A 24,888-nucleotide genomic window follows, 5' to 3' on the forward strand; every position below is an offset into this window, starting at 1 on the left:
TATGTTCCTGGTTTGCTCATAGGCTCAGAACTTCATTCACAAAATCTGCAGTGTTAACAGGAAACTGAGCCAGAGAATTGAGAAGCAATCAAAGCGTATAAATGAACAACTGAAACGTGATTTAAATAACCTTGTGGAAAACATAAGCGAGTCCTTGAGATGTTGGTGCCATAAACAGGTAAGACAAAGTCAATCACACTTAACTGACACAAACTATTTGCCATTAGACATAGCTTTAACTGAAATCTCACTTAATTTAACACTGCACATTCAGCTTGCTTATTTCTTTAATTTATTAATGCCAAAATTTTGTTTCATTTGAGGATGAACAGAGAGAGAGTTCGAAGCGAAAGTGGAGGCCTTGCAGAGTGAAACACATTCTTGCCATCTTACAGACATATTTTGAACAATACAATGCTTCTTAGTAACTCATCACAGAACCTGCAAAGCGTGGGAAGTCTTTATGAGAAACTTCAGAGGAAACTGCTATTGGGTTCCATCCATCTCATATAGTAGCTCTTCTACAACATCAGAATGAACACAATATGAAGAAATAACTGGACACACCATGTGCCATTCATGCTAAATAACATCTTAAATGAAGAACAAGAAATGCTCTGCTGAATTTCTTCCATTGACTTTTCATGGACAAACTGTATGCCGTGAATAATGGAATATTAACCTTCCACAAACATGAAAAGGTGGGCAAGGAGGAGGCAGGAACCGGCTGAGCAGTCAACAAAACTTTAATTACAGAAATAAACTTAAAACAACATAAAAGATATAGACGCGCACACACACACACAGCGGCCGCGAGTTTCTCTCTCTCTCCCGAACTGGTATCTTCGGCTACACTTTATCTCTCTCTCCAGCTGATTAGGTGACTCAGCGCACCCCATGCACCCTCACGGCCCAGCCACGCCCTCCTCCTTGTCACACCTAATGAAAAGGTTTTTAACACTTTAATATCCTTTTTTCTACACACAGTATGTGATATTGGCATCAGAATGCCAAACGATTACTGTGGGTGCAGAAACTTAAACATGGACATAGTTCAGAACTTGTATGAGTTTAATTGCAGATAGTTTTGAGATGCTGTATGTAACACATTAAGTTTCTGTTTCAAGGCCAGTTCTCCAGGCCTAAAAAAATAATGCTCTGCTTCATATTATTTAATAGAGTAGTTGCATTTCTCACCTTTTCTAATTATCTACAGTAAATATATTTATATATGAAGGTACAATAGGCTACTCCGTTTCAAAAATTCTCCAGATAGAGCTTTGGAAGTTAATATATGATTAAAAATATATTGTTTTCCATTTCTCCCATCTGTGACAAATGTTTTCCCTAATGTCCTGCCAGCATCTGCAGGGAAGTATTGCATTCAGAGAGAGAGAGAGAATGAAACATGGAGCTAAAGAGTGCATATTGACACAATGCAATAAAACACATCAATCATAATTAAATGTAAGGACACAATCTGAGCTCTGTTTCCCACTTTATTTATGTAGGTTCAGTTTAATTCAGGAGACATTTTTACCATTCAATCCTAAAACTGCACATTTTCTGTCATAATCCAGGTTGTGGGTATTCATAAGCTATAATGTATGCGGACAGATCAGCACTGCAGTAGTACAAGCGCAGCAAGGTGCAGAGTGATGCTCTAAATGCATAACCTCTCTCACCCTTGACAGCAGTGATAAAGCTTAAAGGCTCTGCAGCAACAGAATATAGTTTTAAAGCTACTTAATATATGTTGTAGTAGGATGGTTCAGAAACTACAATTCAGTTACCTTTGAGTTTAAAAGCTGTATTTATGTGTGAAAATTTTTGACAGATTGAACAGATATGTGATGGATTGTACGTCTACTATATGTACGACAATTTCTACATGACATTTTGAATACTATTAAAAAACACACAAAACAAATAAACAATCAAAAATGTATATAAAAAAACCTCAAAGTGAAATATTTGATTGCTCAGTGTAAGAACTGTTTTTCAACCTACTTAACCTAGAACCCTAGAAACCTTTTCAATGTAAAAAACAAACAAAACAAATAATTGTATTTTAAATTAAATGATAGCACTTAAATTCTTCAGTCTCTCACATAGAAATACTACATTAAGCTATTGCCATTAAACCATTAGAATGGTTGCATGTTACAATATGGTCCCCTTTAATAGGCCCATCTACTGACTTAAAATCATTGAAGTCAATTTAACATCAATTTATCATACCTATGATGGTGATATGGTAAAATAATACTTCTTTTGTAGCAGTAACCAATCATATTGCACTTGGGGGTAGACTGTATATGGGGGGTGGGGGTGTAAATATATTTAAATAGAGGTGACATTTATGCTCATGGATTATGGGGCTGGAAATTCTCAGCATTAATCAAACAGCGAATCAGTCTTTTTAAATGCACATTCTTTTTATCCCACACTCGCAGCAGAACTTGGCCCAGTCCACTGGGTACTTGGTCCCACATTCATGGCAGAACTTGGCGCCTGTTGTGGAGTAACTGATTTCATTCTCGTTTTTCACATCATTCCTAACAAAAGAGGAATTCATTACTTAAGATTTCAGTGACATGAAGTGGACTTTTTTAAACAACTGTATTCAAGGCCTAATGGTAAAACATGCTTAAAAAGGCACTACAATACATCAGTGCATAAAAAGACAAGAGCTTAATGGCGCACTCAGTAATTCTAATCCAATACACTTTTTGTCAAATTCTGCAAATATCTCCTAACAGTCTGGTAGCTGTCCGTTCTGTGGGTGGGTTGAAAAAAAATCTAGTATTTGTACACAGCCCCGGCTCTGTAAATGGGACAAAAACAAAGAGGATCAGACTGATCCACACAACACTACTCCAGCCAATCAGCAAAAGGGGGTGGTTCTTGCATGTGCACAGGATGGGGGATGGGGGCAGAGCGAGAGGGATATTCATTAGAAGAGCTACGGCAAATCTGGCTGATGCGAACTTTCTAAACTCCAAGGAGGACAAATGGCTGAGAAACAGACCAAGAGAAAAAGGTCAGACGAATATAAACTAAAAAAGAAAGATTATGATAAGTCAAGGGCTAGGAGCTGCGTCAACATCGGCAAGGCTTTTCAGCGGTGGAGAGACCTCTGAGAGGTAAAGGCTTGAAGACGGATGCAGAAGCTGCTCATTTTCTTCTCAATAGGTGGGTAACATAAATTTTGCTATGTATCACAGAACCCATATATGCTGTTGATGTGATGTTAGATTTAGTAGCAGGAGAGTTGTGAGTGTCTGGAGCTGGTGTGCGTAAAACGTCTCGTCTTCTCTGCAAGTTATCTTAGCAGTAGCAACTTACTGAATTATTGTAGGTGGAGCTTCGAAAGGAGCACTGAAGGGAGGGGTGTGTTTGTTTTGGCAGTTGAGTTCAAATGTCAACAGTGTTTTTATGAATCACTAAGTGCACCTTTAAGGGGCCATATAGGAACTGACAAACCTTTTAGTCCACTATATTGACATTCAGTCCCTCAAGTCTCAGATGTGAACAGAGTGTAATCCAGTATACTAATGCAGTACAAGTAACAGTAAAGTTCTTGCAAAGTAATACCTTGAATTATAGTTGTCTGCATTTTGGACCTTCTTTTTATTCATCCCTATTCCAGAGGATGGACTTTTTAGGGAGCTTTGAGAAACAAAGCCTTTGGGTTTCATGTTCACTCTGCAAACACAACCATAATGATGTAAATCAGGCCTTTAAGGTGGAAAAATGTAAAAATCAGGATAAGTCAGTTAATTGGTGCCTTACTCAGAAGGAGGGCTGGTCAGGCCAGAGGAGGTGTTCCGTAAAGGAGAGTATCCAGACGACATGCTTCTCACTGAGCCAGTGGATGAGGTTTTACTGCTGGGAATCCCTGAATATGCACAAGGAAAGGAGTTTTTTAATGACAGTTTCAATTGCTATTCTTGTAACACCATATTTCAATATGAATGTTAAGGGCACTTATGGTTTCTAGGAACAGGTCTTGGTCATTTTAATAGATGCACTGACAGTGAAATTGGAGAAATTACAGAAACCAACTCTACCATGGAAAGGCAAAATGCAGTAACAACACATTAAGTCCAAATTGAGTAATGACCAAAATCGTCTCTCTCAGACTATCATCGGTCCTGTGAAGAATGTTAATCTCGTCAATGATATTACTGACGAAAACTATTTTAACATTAACGAAGATGTGACGGAAGAAAATGCTTCATGGCGATAAATGATTATAATTTAAAAATACTGTTCAGAAAATATGACGAGAAAAAATAACACTGCAAGATATTATCAATGCATTAATGTTTTAGGAGTAAAATTCTAGAAAGAATACGGTTTATTTAAATAATCAAATCAAAGTATGGTGCAGATTGCCCCATTTGATCTGTATCAATATCAACTAATTCAGGGCTCGAGCTCCTGAACTTCAATATATCCACAGCAACGACAGCATGAATGCAATATTTCACAGACAAAGAAACAAATGCATGCATAGGTGAACTTGAACGTAAGTTACTTATTGCTAGTAAGAATGCGTAACTTGCTTTGTGAACACATGATTGCTGTAACAACGTACTACATCTAATGCAATATCCTAAACAGTCTCTAAAACATGGGCAACTAAAGTCTTTACTTGGCTGCACATCTTGGCAAGGACACTCCTTTTTTGGATTAACACCACTTTAAACAACAGTACAACCCATTGAAGACACTAAGTCTATACCTCACAGCCTTGTTTTCATTCCCGTCAAAATTGAAATATGGCGCTACTCTGAATAAGCTCTATATGTCTGAAGCACAAATGCTAACAGCAAGGCTGTGGCTCTGATGCATTTGTACATTTTATTGATAAGAGGGATGCTTTCTTGCTCGCTAAACCCTCCTCAAGTGGACAAACACTTTGCAAGGAATCTCTAAAAAACTCTCTGCCGAACTGGCTTTAAATGTGTAAGATACAACACTTTACTTGATATAATCACACTAGTGCCATTTTTTATTTTTAATGGGAATGACAACGAGGCTGTGAGGGATAGACTTATCTCTTCAATGGCACGAATGGTATAAAGCTGTATAAAGTTCCTAGATCACATCAGATTTTCCACAACTCGTGTTGTCTAGAGTTCTTTATACTGAATGATCTTGAACAGATTTTTGTTCATGTTTTGTCTGCAGAACAATCCAAAAACTCTTTAAACTGCAGTACAGCCCATTGAAGAGACTGTAAGTTAAACTCTCACAGCCTCATTGTCATTAAAAATCAAAAATGGCACTAGCATGAATAAGATCTATATTATTCCATACCTGTGCCAGCACCCTGCCCATAGGTTGAGCGCTGAGGTAGACGAGAGGAGGACACAGTGGATACAGCAGGAGAGTTGACCTTCACTGGTGGAGGAGGTTTGTACTGAAGACACAGGGATATGCATTGTTTACACCAATACATTCACTGCATTGTAAACAAATGATGGTCTAACTGTGTGGAAAATAATTAAGGCAAGATTGAGGAAGTGGCTATCATTTATATGCATTCAGCAGACCAACATTTATTCTCCTTCACTGTAAAAAAACAAAATCGTTGAGCAAAGAAAAAAAATCAGTGCAATATGTTTTTGATTTCTCTCAACAACTGTCTTAATAATTGTTCTGAGCGACATTGCTTTGTTTAGTCAGTTGAATTTAATCACTAAATTCAAAATACTTTGTTCAACTAATAAAATCTTGTCAAGGCAGCTAATAAAATCTTGTCAAGGTAACTATGGATATCTTGTTCAACAAATGATCAAATAGCAATACAATGCAATTTTTGCCTCAGAAGAAAGGATCGTCTTGTAAAGAAAAACAATACAAACAACAGTTTGATTAACACACACATACCCACCAACCTCAATAACAGTGACAATCAACAAACTTCATTAAGTAAAAAGATGAGATCTTCAAATCCCCACATAACAATGAACTAAGTGGCCACAAAAAACAAAACAAAACAACGACAACAGCATATATAAAGTCAACAAATAGCAAAAATAAGACTATGCCAATAACCGCATATTTCATTCACATTACAATTCTTGCAATATTTTATTTATGTTGCAGAATTCGCAAATCAGCAACATGTGCAATATGAAATTGTTCAGACAACTCTATTAGGCTGACTGGGACAACATTTGGGGAAATATTGTTGACCTAACGTGTGTTCTTTCATGTGTTTTTTGTAGATTTTGTAGTAATTCAAATTTTTGCAGTATCTGAGAATAAATTAAATACAAAAACCCATATGCAGGATAAAATGTAATGCATTTTTGAAGTGTTTTTGACCAATGCAATTTCATGTCCTTTCCAGTCATTTGAGATTGCTGGATATCATTTTGATTCAGACCAAGTTGCAAATTAATCATTCAGACTCCTTTGACAAATTCACAGGCTCACGAGAAAAATTTGTTCGCAAATCAGAAATCACTATGGCTTGTGAGCATGTTTTACTCCACACAAGAGCGAAACTTAATGAGATTTTTAAGTGGAGGAAAACTGAAAAAAATAAATAAATAAAATAAAATAAATGTATATGCACGATTTTTAAGATTCCCATGACATTTCCCCCAATATTTCCAGGTTTTTCATGACTGTGGGAACCCTAATTACACACACACACACACACACACACACACACACACACACACACACATACACTTCAGTGCCACCCACTTAAACAGTTCTGTTTATTGCCAAGTGTCAGTCAGTCACCAAAAAAAAAGCTCTCCAAACAGTGGTGCACCGTGGTGAGCAGGGCAGGCCGAGCAGCGACTGTGCGGAGCGAGGCCGGGTTGGACACCTGCAGCAGAATATCTCGCCAAGCTGTGGCTGATTACAGTGTTAATGGGAGAGAGATAAAGCCTCGGCGAGAGCTGCAGTCGGGGAGAGACTCGGGGAGAGAGAGAGAGAGAGAGACTCAACGAAACTGTTTTTGTGTAGTGTTGTGTTGTGTAATGGAACTTTATAAAGATGGAAAAGGATATAAAAAGATATCCAAAGTCTTGAAAATGCCAGTCAGTACTGTTCAATTACTTATTAAGAAGTGGAAAATTCTGGGAACTCTTCATACCAAGCCAAGGTCAGGTAGACCAAGAAAGAATTCAGCCACAACTGCCAGAAGAATTGTTCAGGATACAAAGAAAAAACCACAGGTAACCTCAGGAGAAATACAGGCTGCTCTGGAAAAAGACGGAGTGGTTGTTTCAAGGAGCACAATACGACGATACTTGAACAAAAATGAGCTGCATGGTCGAGTTGCCAGAAAGAAGCCTTTACTGCACCAATGCCACAAATGACAACACCTTGACATGCCACACAGCTTCTGGCACACAGGTTGGATGGGGAGCGTCGGTGCACAGCCATTTTCAGATCTCTCCAGAGATGTTCAATTGGGTTCAAGTCTGGGCTCTGGCTGGGCCACTCAAGGACATTCACAGAGTTGTCCCGGAGCCACTCCTTTGTTATCTTGGCTGTGTGCTTAGGGTCGTTGTCCTGTTGGAAGATGAACCTTCGCCCCAGTCTGAGGTCCAGAGCACTCTGGAGCAGGTTTTCATCAAGGATGTCTCTGTACATTGCTGCATTCATCTTTCCCTCGATCCTGACTAGTCTCCCAGTTCCTGCCACTGAAAAACATCCCCACAGCATGATGCTGCCACCACCATGCTTCACTGTGGGGATGGTATTGGCTAGGTGATGAGCGGTGCCTGGTTTCCTCCAGACATGACGCTTGCCATTCAGGCCAAAGAGTTCAATCTTTGTTTCTCATGGTCTGAGAGTCCTTCAGGTACGTTTTGGTAAACTCCAGGCGGACTGTCATGTGCCTTTTGCTGAGGAGTGGCTTCCATCTGGCCACTCTACCATACAGGCCTGATTGGTGGAGTGCTGCAGAGATGGTTGTTCTTCTGGAAGGTTCTCCTCTCTCCACAGAGAAATGCTGGAGCTCTGTCAGAGTGACCATCGGGTTCTTGGTCACCTCCCTGACTAAGGCCCTTCTCCCCCGATCGCTCAGTTTGGCCAGGCGGCCAGCGCTAGGAAGAGTCCTGGTGGTTCCAAACTTCTTCCATTTACGGATGATGGAGGCCAGTGTGCTCATTGGGACCTTCAATGCTGCAGAAATTTTTCTGTACCCTTCCCCAGATCTGTGCCTCGATACAATCCTGTCTCGGAGGTCTACAGACCATTCCTTGGACTTCATGGCTTGGTTAGTGCTCTGACATTCACTGTTAACTGTGGGACCTTATATAGACAGGTGTGTGCCTTTCCAAATCATGTCCAATCAACTGAATTTACCACAGGTGGACTCCAATCAAGTTGTAGAAACATCTCAAGGATGATCAGTGGAGACAGGATGCACCTGAGCTCAATTATGAGTGTCATGACAAAGGCTGTGAATACTTATGTACATGTGATTTTTTTCGTTTTTTATTTTTAATAAATTTGCAAAGATTTCAAACAAACTTCTTTCACGATGTCATTATGGGGTATTGTTTGTAGAATTTTGAGGAAAATAATGAATTTAATCCATTTTGGAATAAGGCAGTAACATAGCAAAATGTGGAAAAAGTGAAGCGCTGTGAATACTTTCCGGATGCACTGTATATGGTCACAACCATAAGCACTATGTTTGGAGAGGGGTCAACAAGGCCTATAGTGAAAAGAAAACCACCCCCACTGTGAAGCATGGTGGTGGCTCACTGATGTTTTGGGGGTGTGTGAGCTCTAAAGGCACAGGGAATCTTGTGAAAATTGATGGAAAGATGAATGCAGCATGTCATCAGAAAATACTGGCAGACAATTTGCATTCTTCTGCATGAAAGCTGCGCATGGGACGCTCTTGGACTTTCCAGCACGACAATGACCCTAAGCACAAGGCCAAGTTGACCCTCCAGTGGTTACAGCAGAAAAAGGTGAAGGTTCTGGAGTGGCCATCACAGTCTCCTGACCTTAATATAATCGAGCCACTCTGGGGAGATCACAAACGTGCGGTTCATGCAAGACGACCAAAGACTTTGCATGACCTGGAGGCATTTTGCCAAGACGAATGGGCAGCTATACCACCTGCAAGAATTTGGGGCCTCATAAACAACTATTACAAAAGACTGCACGCTGTCATTGATGCTAAAGGGGGCAATACACAGTATTAAGAACTAAGGGTATGCAGACTTTTGAACAGGGGTCATTTCATTTTCTTCTTTGTTGCCATGTTTTGTTTTATGATTGTGCCATTCTGTTATAACCTACAGTTGAATACGAATCCCATAAGAAATAAAAGAAATTTGTTTTGCCTGCTCACTCATGTTTTCTTTAAAAAATGGTACATATATTACCAATTCTCCAAGGGTATGCAAACTTTTGAGCACAACTGTAATGGTTTAGTCCATGCTCAAAATGTACAATATGTATCTTTTTATTAAAATAAAAGTAATACATTTATATGTATATAATTATACATACATATATATGTATAATTATACATACATATATATATATACATACATACACACCTTTCAGCCACAACATTAAAACCACCTGCCTATTGTGTAGGTCAGCCTTGTGCCGCCAAAACAGCGCTAACCGGCATCTCAGAATAGCATTCTGAGATGCTATTTTTCTCACCAACAATCATGCCACGGTCAAAATCAAAAAAATTTCCCATTCTGATGGTTGATGTGAACATTAACTGAAGCTCCTGACCCGTTTCTGCTTGATTTTAAGAACTGCACTGCTGCCACACGATTGGCTGATTAGATAATTGCATGGATGACTGTTGGTGCCGGGCGGGCTGGTTTGAGTATTTCTGTAACTGCTGATCTCCTGGGATTTTCACACACAACAGTCTCTAGAATTTACTCCGCATAGTGCCAAAAACAAAAAACATCAAGTAAGCAGCAGTTCTGCAGATGGAAATGCCTTGTTGATGAGAGAGGCCAACAGAGAATGGCCAGATTGGTTGAACTGACAAAGTCTACGGTAACTCAGATAACCGCTCTGTACAATTGTGTTAAGAAGAATATTATCTCAGAATACTATTCTGAGATGCGGGTTGGCGCTGTTTTGGCGGCACGAGGGGGATCTACACAATATTAGTGGTTTTAATGTTGTGGCTGATCAGTGTATTTATTTAGATATTTATTTATTATTTCCTTGAAAAGAGGAAAGGTCAAAATCAGAGGCAATGACAGAAACAATCCTGTAAACTTTGAAAGTGTGGTTAAAATAAATGTTAAGCTTCATGCAAAAATTTTTAGGTAAAAATAAATAACAAAGGGGTAATCATTTAAATAAGGTCAGCGGCAGTGAAAAACATGTCAATGTGTGGTAATGGTAAAAAGGTACAAAACTGTCAACTGTCAACTACTAAATGTAATACTTGAAGAGACACACCATAGACTAATTCCAAGTGAAGTAAAGCCTTACCTGAGTCCTAGCAGGGGGCTTGACTTTATCACTTCCAGGAACCTTGCTCTTGTTGGAAATTCGGGATGCTTTTTCTTTACAGAATTTTATATGACGATCTGCTGCATTCTCACTGAAGCGCCGCTGGCAATACGGGCACTGGATGTAATCTGAAACAGTCAAACTTAGTTGTTACCGGGGCGTTTCTAGGGTCAGTGGATATTCAGGGCTTAGCCCAGACCACTGTGGATACGTAAGGTACCTTTGATGAAATACAGAAATATAAAACACTTTATAATAAAAATGTTACATTTTACATCTGTGAGGTGTCATTTATGTAATTCATATTTAAATATTACTGAAACAAATAAAATGTCCCACTCACTTTTGTCTCAGATATGCTACTCAAAGATCAAAAATTGTGTGCTTTTAATACTATATATTTTAAAATTTTGTCCCTTCTGCCTTTCCGTAGTTCATCGCACATTGTGTACAATCGACAGTTCCATAGCTTATTATTAATTCGTCTTCATTCTTTGATGAGCTTTGAGGAATTTAGCTGTAGTTTATATCCTGTATATGCCACTGGTTTACTCTCTCCAGCCAAAAGCTACTCTGGAACAACATGTTAACCTGCCGAGCACAAACAAAACCATGTTTTTACTGCTTCTTGCTCCCTTTTTCCCATCTGGCAAATTGTGTGGTGTGTGTCTTTTAACACAAAACTGTTGGATATCCATTTCTGATCACCTTTTTGCTCCAATACACTCCGCTTTCAGTCGCTCACTCAAATACGCGAGAGCGATGCAGTGTCTCTTTCTCTGTTTTGAACAGCATACTAGCATACTACTCTTACTAGTTTGGCCGACTCTATATATTGCATAAACAGTAAGAGTAGTATGGTTGTATGCTATTGTGAACACAGCCACTGAGTCGCGCGCCAGCAACTTTCTGCTTGTGTTAAAGCGGGGGAGGGGCAATGCCACAGCTCCTTGCAACCATAGGGAAAATAGATGCAGGGTACGGGAATGAGGGAGAAAGAGTTTGGGGCTAGAGAAAAATTATTCGGGGCTATAGCCCCGGAAGCCCAGTGCTATCTACATGCCTGGTGGTTACATCTTTGCACAAGACATTACTGTGATTACCTGTTTCATTATAATCTCAGCCTGTGATTCTGTGTATGTGTGTGTACTGAACGTGTGTACACTGTACACATGTGTGTGTGTGTGTGTGTGTTTCTTCACCTGGGTCATAGGACGGAGGAGGGGGTGGAGGAAGGGGTCCTCCATCTTTCATAACTTGATCTAAGCCTTTGGCAGCTCGAATGGTGGCAATAAATTCTTCATGCTTTCGCCGCCAATTAGACTGCTTCTTGGGTGGTTCAGGCTGTTTGAAAGTAAACATGCAGTTCAATAACAGAGGCATATTGAACAGGGACAAGAAAAACAAAAAACTGCTGAACTACTAGCAGGCAAATTAAAGGTGCTGTTAATTTTTTTTTAATTAAATACCTGCCAGATATCACTGAAATAGGTGCCATGAGACATGTAGTACCTACTGTTGAACCTATACAAGGTTTAGTGTCAAGAGGCTTCAACATAACTTGCATCAGGGTGTCAATGCTCCGCTCAACGCCATGCAGATAGTGTCACGGAAGAGTGGATTTATAAGTTTGAGAAAAGAATGCAGAAAGTAACAAGAGGACCTTTGCATTAAGGTCTAAGGATGTTCTTGGTGAATTCAAATAAGAACTAATGTCTCTGGATGCTCAGAAAAAATAAGGTAAATATTTATGAATAAGAAATAAGAAACATTCAATATCTTTTAATAAAGTTCACCAGTTTTTAAATATATTTGTTGCTTTGCACTCTAAATGACATGAAGTTAAAATGTGTGAAAATCACCAGGTTTTTAAGTTGGACCTGACAGACTTTGCAGACTTTGTGTGGGTGCGTCTCTGTAAGGCGGGGTTTTGGAAAGAAGGGATGTGTCTAATGAAGAACGGCTAACATTGCTTTCAGCACCTTTATGGTGCAATAGTTAAATTTGGTTCAGTAACTGGAAATTCCGACAAACATTTTACACATTTACACAATAAATGTGTATTGTATATGTCAGGATACATTGACAAGAGTGTAAGGTAAGAATAACCATCAACATACAAATAAAAAAATAACACAAAGGCACACAAAATCAAGATTACTTCCACTGGCAAAGCTTCTCTTTGAAGATGAACAGGACTGAAAGATGTAGTACAGAAAGTGGTTGTAGCTGCTTTTTCATTATGGCCTAAAGTTTCACTAAAACTTCATGCATGTGTCACAGCATTCTCAGGTTTCACTGCTCAGATCACTGTAATAGTTAGATTTAACATGGGTTTCTTTGGGTGCTCTTGGTTAACATTTACAGTATGTTAAATGTTAAATAACTTTTGAGTGTTCTCATTTAAAAAATCTAGTTGTTTTTCCAAACCAACAATTAAAATGACCTCAACAAGCAAAGGCTAGAGTTGCCTGCATTCTCAGCATGAAAAAAGCTACGTTAGAAAGATTTTGCTGGTGATATTAGTGAATTTTGCCTCGGTGTCAATAATCAGTGCTTTAATTTATGCATTTCAAAAGAGGATAGATCTTCCAATTACCACAGATATTAAACACTGAGGTCATTATGTTAGAAGCATAGTGAAATATAAATTCAGTGGTAATGACAAAAAAACAAACAAACCAAAAAAAAAAATCAAGCATTGCACTTACTTTATCAGATTTAGAGCTGCTGGAACTGTGTAACTGAAACATAATTAAGAGGGGTTTCAGAATATTTCAGGACACTGGGTTAAAAACAGGGCAGGTCAACCCATTAATTGACTTAGGTGATCGCCTATGGTGCTCTCTCTTTAGCCGATCTACCGAGCCAATTTCAGCATGTGTCGAACAAACTGCAACATGTGCGCTTCAAAAATGTAATGGCGCCTTCCCCGCAACATTGAAAGCCTTACTAGGGAGGTTTGTATAGGATGTGTAGAACTGGATGTGGAATCAGAACTAGCGATGCCAGATTTGTGAATGAATCACTCTTTTGAGTCGGTTCTTTTTAATGTATTGGTCTAGCATGCTAGCAACACAGCCTGAATCGGCACGCAATTCAGTCTGAATCATTTTGGACAGTTCACGCATGGACTGAATCGTTTGGAGCAGTTTCTCACACAGTAATGAGATACTAGAAGACTTCAACTGATGCTGTGTGAGGTGAAAAAGTCTAGAGAAGTTTTAGTACATAGTTGCATTAATGCTACACAATATCCTCAAGAACGTACATTTCCCCTACAACATCAAGGTAAGCTAGTTATTGTACTTGATGGGGGCTGTGCCCCAGTATTGGTGAAAATCTAGAAATGTGCCTTCTGTGTAACATTTACAGTATAATGTTCATAGTTCCTGAGAAGGCGTGCTCTCTTTTGTTTTGTTTTTTAATGTCTTTGTACTTGGTTTTGTTTACATACACTTTGCATTAAGTTTATTTCTTTTTATGGTTATGCCCATTTATGAAGCAGAACCGGCACTGGGTCACATATAAGAGTAGCCCTATAAGAACAGTTTCTGAACAGGGGATCTCATTGAAACCGAGGTTGTTTATTCATTTGAAAAGCCTACTTAAGGCCAAATATGCCACTACTGACTATTTGACAGCCTCAATATTTCCAAAAAATGGAATGTTTTACAAAATATTTTCATCACCAACTTGAGTAGTTCTGGAAACTGTTTACTGTTCAAAGCTGGGCAAAAATTACAATAACAATATTTTCTTAGCCTTTGTGCTCATGTTGTTAACAAGTTAAGTTTGTTGTCACAACTAAAATGCTGCATCAGACGGTCAGTTTAAGGACGCTGAGTGGTCTGAGGCTGAAACTGATGAATGTGCAACATTCCTCCATAATATACCCAATAACATACAGTTCATGTCCAGATGGACATCTGTGAACATGAAGTGAACTCCAAATGCCCTTTATTAATGCAGACTCAAGTATGGTTCTATGGAGCACAATGGAGATTGGTAAAACAGCTCTCGTACAATCAAACAAAATAAATCTTATGGTCAGCTAGATCCAGGAACATGATAAAAGATCTAGTGTGAAAGTGCCCTTTAATGTCCTTGTTAGTGCCCGACCAATATATCGGTTGGCAGATATATCGGTCAGCCGATATTAGCCTTTCGCCGATATATCGGTATTGGCGTATATGTTTACCGATATGCGCAGATATGAAAACTTTTTTCAGAACATATAATGCAGAAAACAATGCTTTAGAATTGGTGTCATTACGTAGTTTGTCCAGCAGAGCGCGCTCCGACTCCATTGTTTACAGAGCTGACTCTGAGCTTACGGTGGCTCTGCAGACAGGGCAGAGTTCAGTGGTGTATTCTCGGTAAATTGCTAACTAGTCTGTGAAATACATACTGGAAAGTTAATATACAATGACCCCATCATTTTATATCACTAATATAACATTAACCCTGTCCCTGACAACCAAGTCACTCATGTCTGTTTGCTGATAGCCAGCTATAGTTTGTCAGTGCAGTCAGTAATGTAGCAGATTGAAAGGTAAGCATCACAGCATCTTTCTGCAGCTCAGCAGACAACGGTGCAGTGGTGAATTGTGTCTGTTGAGTGTTGATATCACGCTACGTTAGTACCTAGTTGGTGAGACACAATGCTCCAAAGTAAATAAAGTCCATCTTTTGCTCTCCATGTCAACGAGCTCATAGCTAACTAGCTAACCACGTAGCTACTTTCATACCTTGTCAGCGTGTAAACATGTATTCACCAAACTGTTTTGTTCAGGATTCACAGTTTGGTACCCCCTTCAACCGAACAATTCCAGTCGTTGCATTTATAAAATGTAATATTTAAAAGTCTGGTTTTCCAGACATTAAAATAGGATACGTAATAAAAGTAGATTTAATAAATAGTATATTTGCCCTGTGTAAATAACTATATATACCTAAAATAAATAAGGGGTGATAAATAAATACTAATACAACAGGCTTTAAAAATAGACATTTATTCATTTTAATATATTATATATATTTTGAATGTGTTGAAACTTGACACCGGGTGACACCCCATTTCTCTCTCTCATAAATGTAAACGAGTGTAAATGCCAGCACTATCATATATGTTGAAAGGACTGAAGCATGTCAACCAAAACATGAGCTCATTGATGTCATTAAGTGAGTCTGCTTTTTTATTCCATCAGTTGCTCCTGGTCGCAGGATTCCGTAAATATTTAGTTTATACGTAGGGTTACGTCCAACATAAATGTAATGGTGCAACGCTCAAATATTTAGTAGTGCATACATTTTGACCCCTGATGTTTATTTAGCTATTTATTTTATTTGTATTTATTCTTTATTTTAATGGTCAGCCATTGACTGATACTAAACATACAGTATTGATGTTTATTTAGCTATTTATTTTATTTGAATTTATTCTTTATTTTAATGGTCAGCAATTGACTGATACTAAACATACAGTAATGATTTTTATTTTATTTATTCTTTATTCAAATGGTCAGCAATTGACTGATACTAAACATACAGTACTGATGTTTATTAAGCTATTTATTGTATTTTTATTTATTCTTTATTTTCTCAGTGTTCATTTCTAGAATTTGTTGACAGTGTATAATAATAATGTCAAATATTCTTTGATAAAAATATTTGTTTAAGAAAGCAGCCTTCTGAGTACCTTTGCATAGTCATACCAGTGCATAGTCGGTGAACAATCCACATAGAAAAGGTGTTTTCATTCCAGCTCAAAAATTTGCTATATCAGCCACTATATCGGTAATAGGTGAATTTTCCCCCTCTAAAATCAGTATCATTCTCAAAAATCCCATATTGCTCGGGCTCTAGTTCTTGTGATATTTAAAGCCTTATTTCTACATTGCAAGAAGCCAAACTTTTAACTAAGGCACCCTAGGTGAACAAAGCTTGCATTTTTTTGTACTACGTGCATCATTGCATTAAAAGGATAGTTCACCCAAAAATGAAAATTCTCTCATTATTTACTCACCCTCATGATATCCCAGGTGTGTATGACTTTCATTCTTCACCTGAACACATCTGAAGAGTATTAGAAAAAAATCTTAGCTCAGTATGTCTTTAAAATGCAAGTGGATGGTGATCCAAATTTTGAAGCTCCAAAAATCACTGACGTTTATGCTGACGGTCTTCGATACGACTCCAGTGGTTAAATGAATGTCTTCTAAAGCGATACGATCGTTTTTGGTGTAAAAAATATCAATATTTAAGTACTTTTTTAAACTCTAAATCATCGCTTCCAGTAAGCTTCACAAGAGGATGGAGTTCAAGCAGTCTCTCGTGTGATGTAGTCCGTTGCCATGATACAGAGGTTATCTCATGTTCTCCGCTTGGTTGAGACATCCAGAATAAGCACACAAATGCACCATTGTGAGTAAAGAAACAGATAAATACAGATCTAAACCAAAACTAACGAAGCTTCTGTACAGCGTTCCTCCTCCTCACTTGTAAACAGCGCATCTCTTCTGGCTGTGACTCACGTGCCTCAGTTCTCGTGTGTTTCAAATGCCAATGCGATTACATCACATGCGCATACCGCTACAGAACGGAAGCATGATTTAGATTTTTTTTTAAAGTACTTAAATATTTATCTTTTTCGCACCAAAAGCGGTCGTGTCGCTTTAGAAGACATTAATTTAACAGCAGTCGTATGGATGAAGTTTATGCTGACTATCTGTGATTTGTGGAGCTTCAAAAATCAGATCACCATCCACTTCCATTTTAAGGACCTACTGAGCTAAGATATTGTTCTATTTTTCTTCAAATGTGTTCTGGTGAAGTAAGAAAGTCATACACACCTGGGATATCATGATAGTAAATAATGAGAGAATTTGAATTTTGGGGTGAACTATCCCTTTAATTAGTTTGTTGAAGAAAATACATAAAGAACATGACGTCCAAACCACACCCATGATTAGCTTTAATCAATCATTAATGCTCTTTGACCAGAAGAGTTCTAGGTCAAAAATGTCAGGGGTGTGCGTGATCAGCAGAAGTATCACCAAACGAACACTTTAGCAGAACAAAAACAGTGCAATTCGTCATAATTTTTGGGTGAACTACAAAAAGTCTGTTCACCCAGTAAAATAAATAAATTAGCCTTTAGTGTGGTTTCCTCACCTTTGGTTTTAAGGGTTTAACAGTAGAAATATCTGTCCCCTCCGCCCTTTGCCTGCTGGAGTCAAACACCTTCCTTTTCTTTGCCGCTGACTTCTGACAGATGGGCACATGTTTTTTCTACAACAGTAACAAGGTGTTCCAAAGAACTGAGCACTGAATGATTAACAATACCTTGTTTTTATTTCATGACCTACAAGTAATCCATTCAGTAACTAACAACATAATGCAAACGGTTAGTGTATTACCAGGCAACACATAATGCACTTACCACATTACAGATGCTTTTTGTGTTACTATAGTAATATAATGTTATACTGTGGACATATTATATACACATACTGTATATATATGCACATAACTCTTTAATATACTATGTAATATAACAATTATGTTTAGAACAGTATGTCTTATTTTCCTCATTCTTATTTTATCTTATTTAACTGTCTGTTTGCCAAACCACATTAAAATGGAATGAAAAATCAATTAATTACTGTCATCAGGATGTTACTTCCTCATACTAGAAGTACTTACAAGAACCCCTGGAAAGAAATTCCTTCCACATATTTTGCAGGGCACCAGCTCTTCAGAAACGGGAGGAGATTCTGAAAACGAAAGCCAAAACAAAACTATAAATAGTACTAGACTATCATGATAACACAGACAAACACACATACTTGCGCATGCATATGTTTAATTGTGTATATACTAAGCTACTGAAGCGCTATGATAGGTGTGTGTGAGAAACAGATCAATATTTAAGTCCTTTTTTTAATATAAATTCTCCTCTCAGACCAGTAGGTGGCGATATGCACTAAGAATGTGAATCACCAAAAACAAAAGAATGTGAAAGTGGAGACTGATGGTAAAAAAGGACTTAAATTTTGAACTGTTTCTCACCCACACCCAGGGCCGACGATAAGGGGGGACAATTGGACCTTTTGTCCCGGGCCCGGGCTGGAGGGAGGTTCCATATTGTAGAGTGCATCAAAACACATACAGCAGAGACAGCGCACGAAAGAGAAAGCTGCCAGGGAAGCGTACGTAGATGTAAGAATTGTCATTGTCTGATTTTCTAACTGCAGCCCTGCCCACACCTGTCACATTGCTTCTGTAGACATGGATGTAACCACTGAAGTGGTATAGATTACTTTTATGCTGCCTTTATGTGCTTTTGGTGCTTCACAATTTTGGTCACCATTTACTTGCATTGTGAGAACCAACATAGCGGAGATATTCTTCTAAAGATTTTCATTTGTGTTAGTATAAGAAAGTCATACACATCTGGGATGGCATGAGGGTAAGTAAATAATGAAAGAATTTTCATTTTACTGCGATAAAGGTGTTTTTATATTGGATATTCTTTATACATTCGATACTTCCTTTAAAATTAATTGGAATGTAATCGCAAAATAGTGGCGGTTCATGCTGTCTCGTACAGATAACACTGTAAATCATAATAGCAAAAGTAATTATGATGTTATTCGATACATTTAATTGTTTTAAGCATCAAAAGTTAAAAACCCTCAACAGCTATCCCAACAAGGGCAATCCAAGTTAGGGAGTGTCTCAAAAGTGCAAAATGCACAAATATCAGTTAAGAGGTACATTATTCCATGACTACATTAAAAAGTGGTTCTTTTTACATGTGCAATGTTTATGTTGGTAAACAAATTAAGTTACATCTAGATCATTTTTAATTTTATTTTGATTTATATCCCTGTTATAACTATTTAATGTAAACTGAATGCTTTAATGAAAAAAATATATTCAACTTTCTGTTTTTTTTTACCTAAAGATCTCACATCACCTGCAATGTATTTATACACACCTGCTACATATCTTACACAGCTTTGTTTGTGGAAATATATTTTTGCAAATTTTCCTGAAATTTTTAAAATACTATAATCCATTTGACATCTTGTTAATTTGACCTGATGATGTCACACTACCTGTAATATATTCACAAACACATTTAACACATCTTACATTACTTGAAATTTGGAATATGATTTTGTGTATTTTTTATGAATTTCTGAAATATTCTAATCCATATAACTTCCAGATCATTTGACCCGATGATGTCACACCATTTGTAATATATTTACAAACACCTATAACACATCTTACAGGACTTGGATTGTGGAAATATGATTTTGTGTATTTTTTATGAATTTTTGAAATGTTCAAATCCATATATCTTCCAGATCATGTGACCTGATGATGTCACATCACCTGTTATATATTTACAAACACCTATAACACATCTTACACGACTTGGATTTTGATTTAAAATGTGTATTTGTTATGAATTTTAATTTCTGAAATATTTAACAAAACAATCTACCTCCTTTGACACAGGCCATACTTGAACTTATGTTACCAGCATGCCCATACTCTTGGTGTTGTGAAGACCCTGCTCTATCAATTGACAGACAATTTACCCACAACTAAAACTTCTGTAATTAATAACACTGTATGCTCATGTGAAACCCTTATTATTGTTCTTGTTCCATGATACACAAAAGTTACTTACATGCAAGTTATTTAGCTGATTATCCAAGCAGATGTTTTCCATACAATGAAAGCAGATGCTGGTGGATGTCATGCTCCAAACAGGAAGCAAAAGAGTAATACTCAGTTGTCCTCATAACTTGTGCAATAAATTCCAAGTCACTAATGCCATATAATACATACAGCATATACAGGTGCTGGTCATATAATTAGAATATCATCAAAAAGTTGATTTATTTCACTAATTCCATTCAAAAAGTGAAACTTGTATATTATATTCATTCATTACACACAGACTGACATATTTCAAATGTTTATTTCTTTTAATTTTGATGATTATAACTGACAACTAAGGAAAATCCCAAATTCAGTATCTCAGAAAATTAGAATATTACTTAAGACCAATACAAAGAAAGGGTTTTTAGAAATCTTGGCCAACTGAAAAGTATGAAAATGAAAAGTATGAGCATGTACAGCACTCAATACTTAGTTGGGGCTCCTTTTGCCTGAATTACTGCAGCAATGCGGCGTGGCATGAAGTCGATCAGTCTGTGGCACTGCTCAGGTGTTATGAGAGCCCAGGTTGCTCTGATAGTGGCCTTCAGCTCTTCTGCATTGTTGGGTCTGGCATATCGCATCTTCCTCTTCACAATACCCCATAGATTTTCTATGGGGTTAAGGTCAGGCGAGTTTGCTGGCCAATTAAGAACAGGGATACCATGGTCCTTAAACCAGATACTGGTTGCTTTGGCACTGTGTGCAGGTGCCAAGTACTGTTGGAAAATGAAATCTGCATCTCCATAAAGTTGGTCAGCAGCAGGAAGCATGAAATGCTCTAAAACTTCCTGGTATACGGCTGCGTTGACCTTGGACCTCAGAAAACACAGTGGACCAACACCAGCAGATGACATGGCACCCCAAACCATCACTGACTGTGGAAACTTTACACTGGACCTCAAGCAACGTGGATTGTGTGCCTCTCCTCTCATCCTCCAGACTCTGGGACCCTGATTTCCAAAGGAAATGCAAAATTTACTTTCATCAGAGAACATAACTTTGGACCACTCAGCAGCAGTCCAGTCCTTTTTGTCTTTAGCCCAGGCGAGACGCTTCAGACGCTGTCTGTTGTTCAAGAGTGGCTTGACACAAGGAATGCGACAGCTGAAACCCATGTCTTGCATACGTCTGTGCGTAGTGGTTCTCCCCCACATTTTTGAATGGGTTTTGTTTCACAATCCTCTCCAGGGTGCGGTTATCCCTATTGCTTGTACACTTTTTCTACCACATCTTTTCCTTCCCTTCGCCTCTCTATTAATGTGCTTGGACACAGAGCTCTGTGAACAGCCAGTCTCTTTTGCAATGACCTTTTGTGTCTTGCCCTCCTTGTGCAACGTGTCAATGGTCGTCTTTTGGACAACTTTCAAGTCAGCAGTCTTCCCCATGATTGTGTAGCATACAGAACTAGACTGATAGACCATTTAAAGGCCTTTGCCCGTGTTTTGAGTTAATTAGCCGATTAGAGTGTGGCACCAGGTGTCTTCAATATTGAACCTTTTCACAATATTCTAATTTTCTGAGATACTGAATTTGGGATTTTCCTTAGTTGTCAGTTATAATCATCAAAATTAAAAGAAATAAACATTTGAAATATATCAGTCTGTGTGTAATGAATGAATATAATATACAAGTTTCACTTTTTGAATGGAATTAGTGAAATAAATCAACTTTTTGATGATATTCTAATTATATGACCAGCACCTGTACATTTGAGTGAGGAACTGATCAAAATGTAGGTTGTTATTAATTGAAAACCCAATGAAAACAAGTTTCCCTACGTTAAAATCGGTCTCATTCACGAGTATCAATTGTTCCCTTTTGATTACGGTCTCTCAACATTGCCTGCATTGAGATGACTGACCACCTCCCCTGCAGTGTTCTGGTGGAGACATTTGTATCCTTAGCTCACAAAGACATGGCACACGCCCTACTCTGCACGCGCTCAGGTCGGAGGGGCTGCTTCTTTCATGTTGTTCAACTGGACAACCTGACAGTAGTAGCTTACATAAATTGCCAGAGTGGAATCCGATCACTGCCAATGTTGAGCCTGACACGGCGACTCCTTCTTTGGAGCGAGTGCCATCTCCTTTTCTTATGCGCACCAAACGTCCCAGGCCGCCTGACCTGCGGCGTGGATCTGATGTACTGCCAGGGAGCTATGCCTGGAGAATGGAGGATTCATTCTCAGATAGTCCTGAGGATTTGGGACATATTCGGCAAAGCGGAAGTGGACCTGTTTGCCTCCGCAGAGACAACCCACTGTCCCCTCTGGTACTCCATGTCCCAAGCCTCACCAAGGGTGGATGCCATGGCTCACAAATGGCCTGCCCCCTCCATTCTGTCATATGCAAAATTCGAGAGGACAGGGAAGCGGTTCTACTGGTTGCACCAAAATGGCCCAACCAGTCATGGTTTCCAGAGATGGCAGAGCTACTGGTCGGCCCCCCTTGGGAAATACCGCTGAGGAGGGATCTCCTCTCTGAAGCAGAGGGCATGATCTGACCTCCCCAGCCGGAGCTCTGAAACCTGCATGTTTGGCTCCTGAACGGAGCCCGCCAAACGTGCCAGGATTAGCTTGATCGTTAATGAACACCATCCTGCAGGCTAGAGCGCTGTCCACAAGACAGGTGTTTGTAAATATATAAAAGGTGGTGTGACATCATCAGGTCACATGACCAGGAAGTTATACTGATTTGAATATTTCAAAAATTCATAAAAAATACACAATCACATTTTCAAAATCCAAGTCATGTACGATGTGTGTCATGTGTTTGTACATATATAACAGGTAGTGTGACATATCAGGTCACATGGCCAGAAAGTAATATAGATTTGAAAATAAAAAACAATAAAAAAAATCTATATAAAAATAAAATTCTAAGCAGTGTGAAATATGTTGCATGTGTTTGTGAATGCATTGCAGGTGTTAAAACAACATCTGTTTCTATGAGTTAGAAGAAAATGTTAGAATTCAATGTAATAACAATGTTACAGTTCCTTGTGAATAATCCATTCACAGCTTTAAAATTATTTATTCATGCTACTCCACTTAATTCACACCATTACATTCTATTTGTATGATGCTACGCATATTTTAGAATCTTGGAATGATTACAATTAAAAAAAAAAAAAAGAAAAGAAAATGCACTTTTGCGACAGTCCCTTAATTTGTTCAGCTAATGTCAAACGAATGTTCAATATAAAAACAACTGTTCCGCAGTTTTTATTTTTGGGTGAACTGTCCCTTTCAGTCTGTTTGGGTGGGTCTATTTGTCCAGTCCACTAAAATAAAGTGTATTTACACTACATAAGCTAAACAAATGAGAAAAGACCAAGCAGTAGGATGTGAAAAGGGAGGGACCGAGGGAACTGAAGAGTGTCAATTTTAAAGGTACAACCCTTTCCAAAATAATACCTAGAGTATTTAACCTAAAATTAATGTTTTTAAAAGGAGCCAGGCCAGGGGGGAAAAAAATGTTATTGTGGTGCAGCTCATCCCTTTCACTTCAGATTATGTCACAACAAAAGCATTGCAGGCATAATAGTTGCAGCCACCCTTGTTAAAACACGGGGGTACATCCCCTCAATCCTCAAAATTAGCAATTTAACACCAGATCATCAGTTTAACAGTATCATCCTGCAGGGCATCATTTTCTTCTATGGTGATAACCTCAACAACAGGCGCACGTATTGACCAAAAGCGGCTCTTCTATACAAAAACACACTTGGTTTCAGGGTTATGGGTCAATTGCTTCGTACGCAATATATTTACATAAGCATCTTTTGTTTCTTTTAAGCCTTACCGTCTATTTCCTCCATCTTTCTTGCCTGGTAAGATACTAAAATCGATGCTGTAGCAGCTAGGCTTTCCTAGGTAGCCGCTCCACATGCTAGTATCGGTATATTTGATTGGTCTTTTCCCTTTTCCCCGTAGGGATAAGAGACGTGCAGTACCTGCATTGACCGCTAGGTGGGACGTGGGAGGCGACCAGACGGTCTTTTATTGCCTGCAAATATGGAGATAGAATTGTTGCATATTAACATACAAATGGAAAGAGAAATTGGTTCACAAATAAATTGAATGAGATCCAAATAAATTCACAAATAAAAAGAATGATATTTAAAAATATATGTTAGGAGTTTCACAAAAATAAGTTAATTCACACATAAATAAAATGAGATTGGCAAATAAAACTATTTATTTACAAATATATGTTTTTAACTCACAAACACAACTCTGTCCAGTATTCATTTGTGAATTGTACACATTTATTTGTGGATCGCTTCCTAGGCATTTGCGGATCGCTACATGCATTTGTCGATTTTGAAATAAATCTAGCGTCAAGATGTGTACACAAATCCACAAATAGGTGGACTCCACCCTTCGTCTACTCAAGCCAATCAGATAATGACCATATTACTCGGAACAATCGAAGCATGTTCTGTCTTCAACCAATCATGCTTCATTTTACTATCAGGGTGGGACCAGCGTCACAGCTCTCATGAGCATGGAATCAAGCACATACAGATAAGCTCCAAGGCCGCAAACTTTTAAAGAAACGGACACCATCAGAGGAATACTGTGACTTAAGGTTCGTATCATTTTCTCTCGGTTATTAACATGTGTAGTGTCTTGTTAATGTCGACAGC

The 24,888-nt window shown here is 38.3% G+C and overlaps 1 protein-coding gene across 3 annotated transcripts; it reads right to left on the reverse strand.

Moving 5' to 3' along the window:
• Nucleotides 1-1,461: 1,461 nt before the first annotated feature.
• LOC127434772 (zinc finger C2HC domain-containing protein 1A-like) lies at nucleotides 1,462-24,179 on the reverse strand. Of its 3 annotated transcripts, XM_051687736.1 has the most exons (10): nucleotides 24,042-24,179; nucleotides 18,202-18,272; nucleotides 17,671-17,787; nucleotides 13,206-13,238; nucleotides 11,697-11,838; nucleotides 10,474-10,622; nucleotides 5,329-5,431; nucleotides 3,796-3,901; nucleotides 3,598-3,708; nucleotides 1,462-2,558 (listed from the first exon to the last, which is right to left on the reverse strand). In XM_051687736.1, exons 1-10 carry the CDS (start codon nucleotides 24,055-24,057, stop codon nucleotides 2,423-2,425), a joined length of 984 nt encoding a protein of 327 aa, XP_051543696.1. In that variant the 5' UTR covers nucleotides 24,058-24,179; the 3' UTR covers nucleotides 1,462-2,422. The 3 variants fall into 3 exon arrangements, with proteins under 3 accessions (XP_051543696.1, XP_051543697.1, XP_051543698.1); XM_051687737.1 differs by lacking the exon at nucleotides 13,206-13,238; XM_051687738.1 differs by lacking the exons at nucleotides 13,206-13,238; nucleotides 17,671-17,787; nucleotides 18,202-18,272; nucleotides 24,042-24,179 and adding an exon at nucleotides 12,011-13,197.
• Nucleotides 24,180-24,888: the final 709 nt, after the last annotated feature.

Source organism: Myxocyprinus asiaticus, chromosome 44, assembly GCF_019703515.2.
Source record: "Myxocyprinus asiaticus isolate MX2 ecotype Aquarium Trade chromosome 44, UBuf_Myxa_2, whole genome shotgun sequence".
Classification (NCBI taxonomy): domain Eukaryota; kingdom Metazoa; phylum Chordata; class Actinopteri; order Cypriniformes; family Catostomidae; genus Myxocyprinus; species Myxocyprinus asiaticus.

Bases quoted from the DNA above. Each gene is read 5' to 3' on its own strand.
- LOC127434772 (XM_051687736.1), bottom strand. The intron at 17,788-18,201 runs GTAAGTACTTCT...TTACTGTTGTAG, and splicing joins ATTTCTTTCCAGGGGTTCTT to AAAAAACATGTGCCCATCTG. The intron at 10,623-11,696 runs GTGAAGAAACAC...TGACTGTTTCAG, and splicing joins TCCTCCGTCCTATGACCCAG to ATTACATCCAGTGCCCGTAT.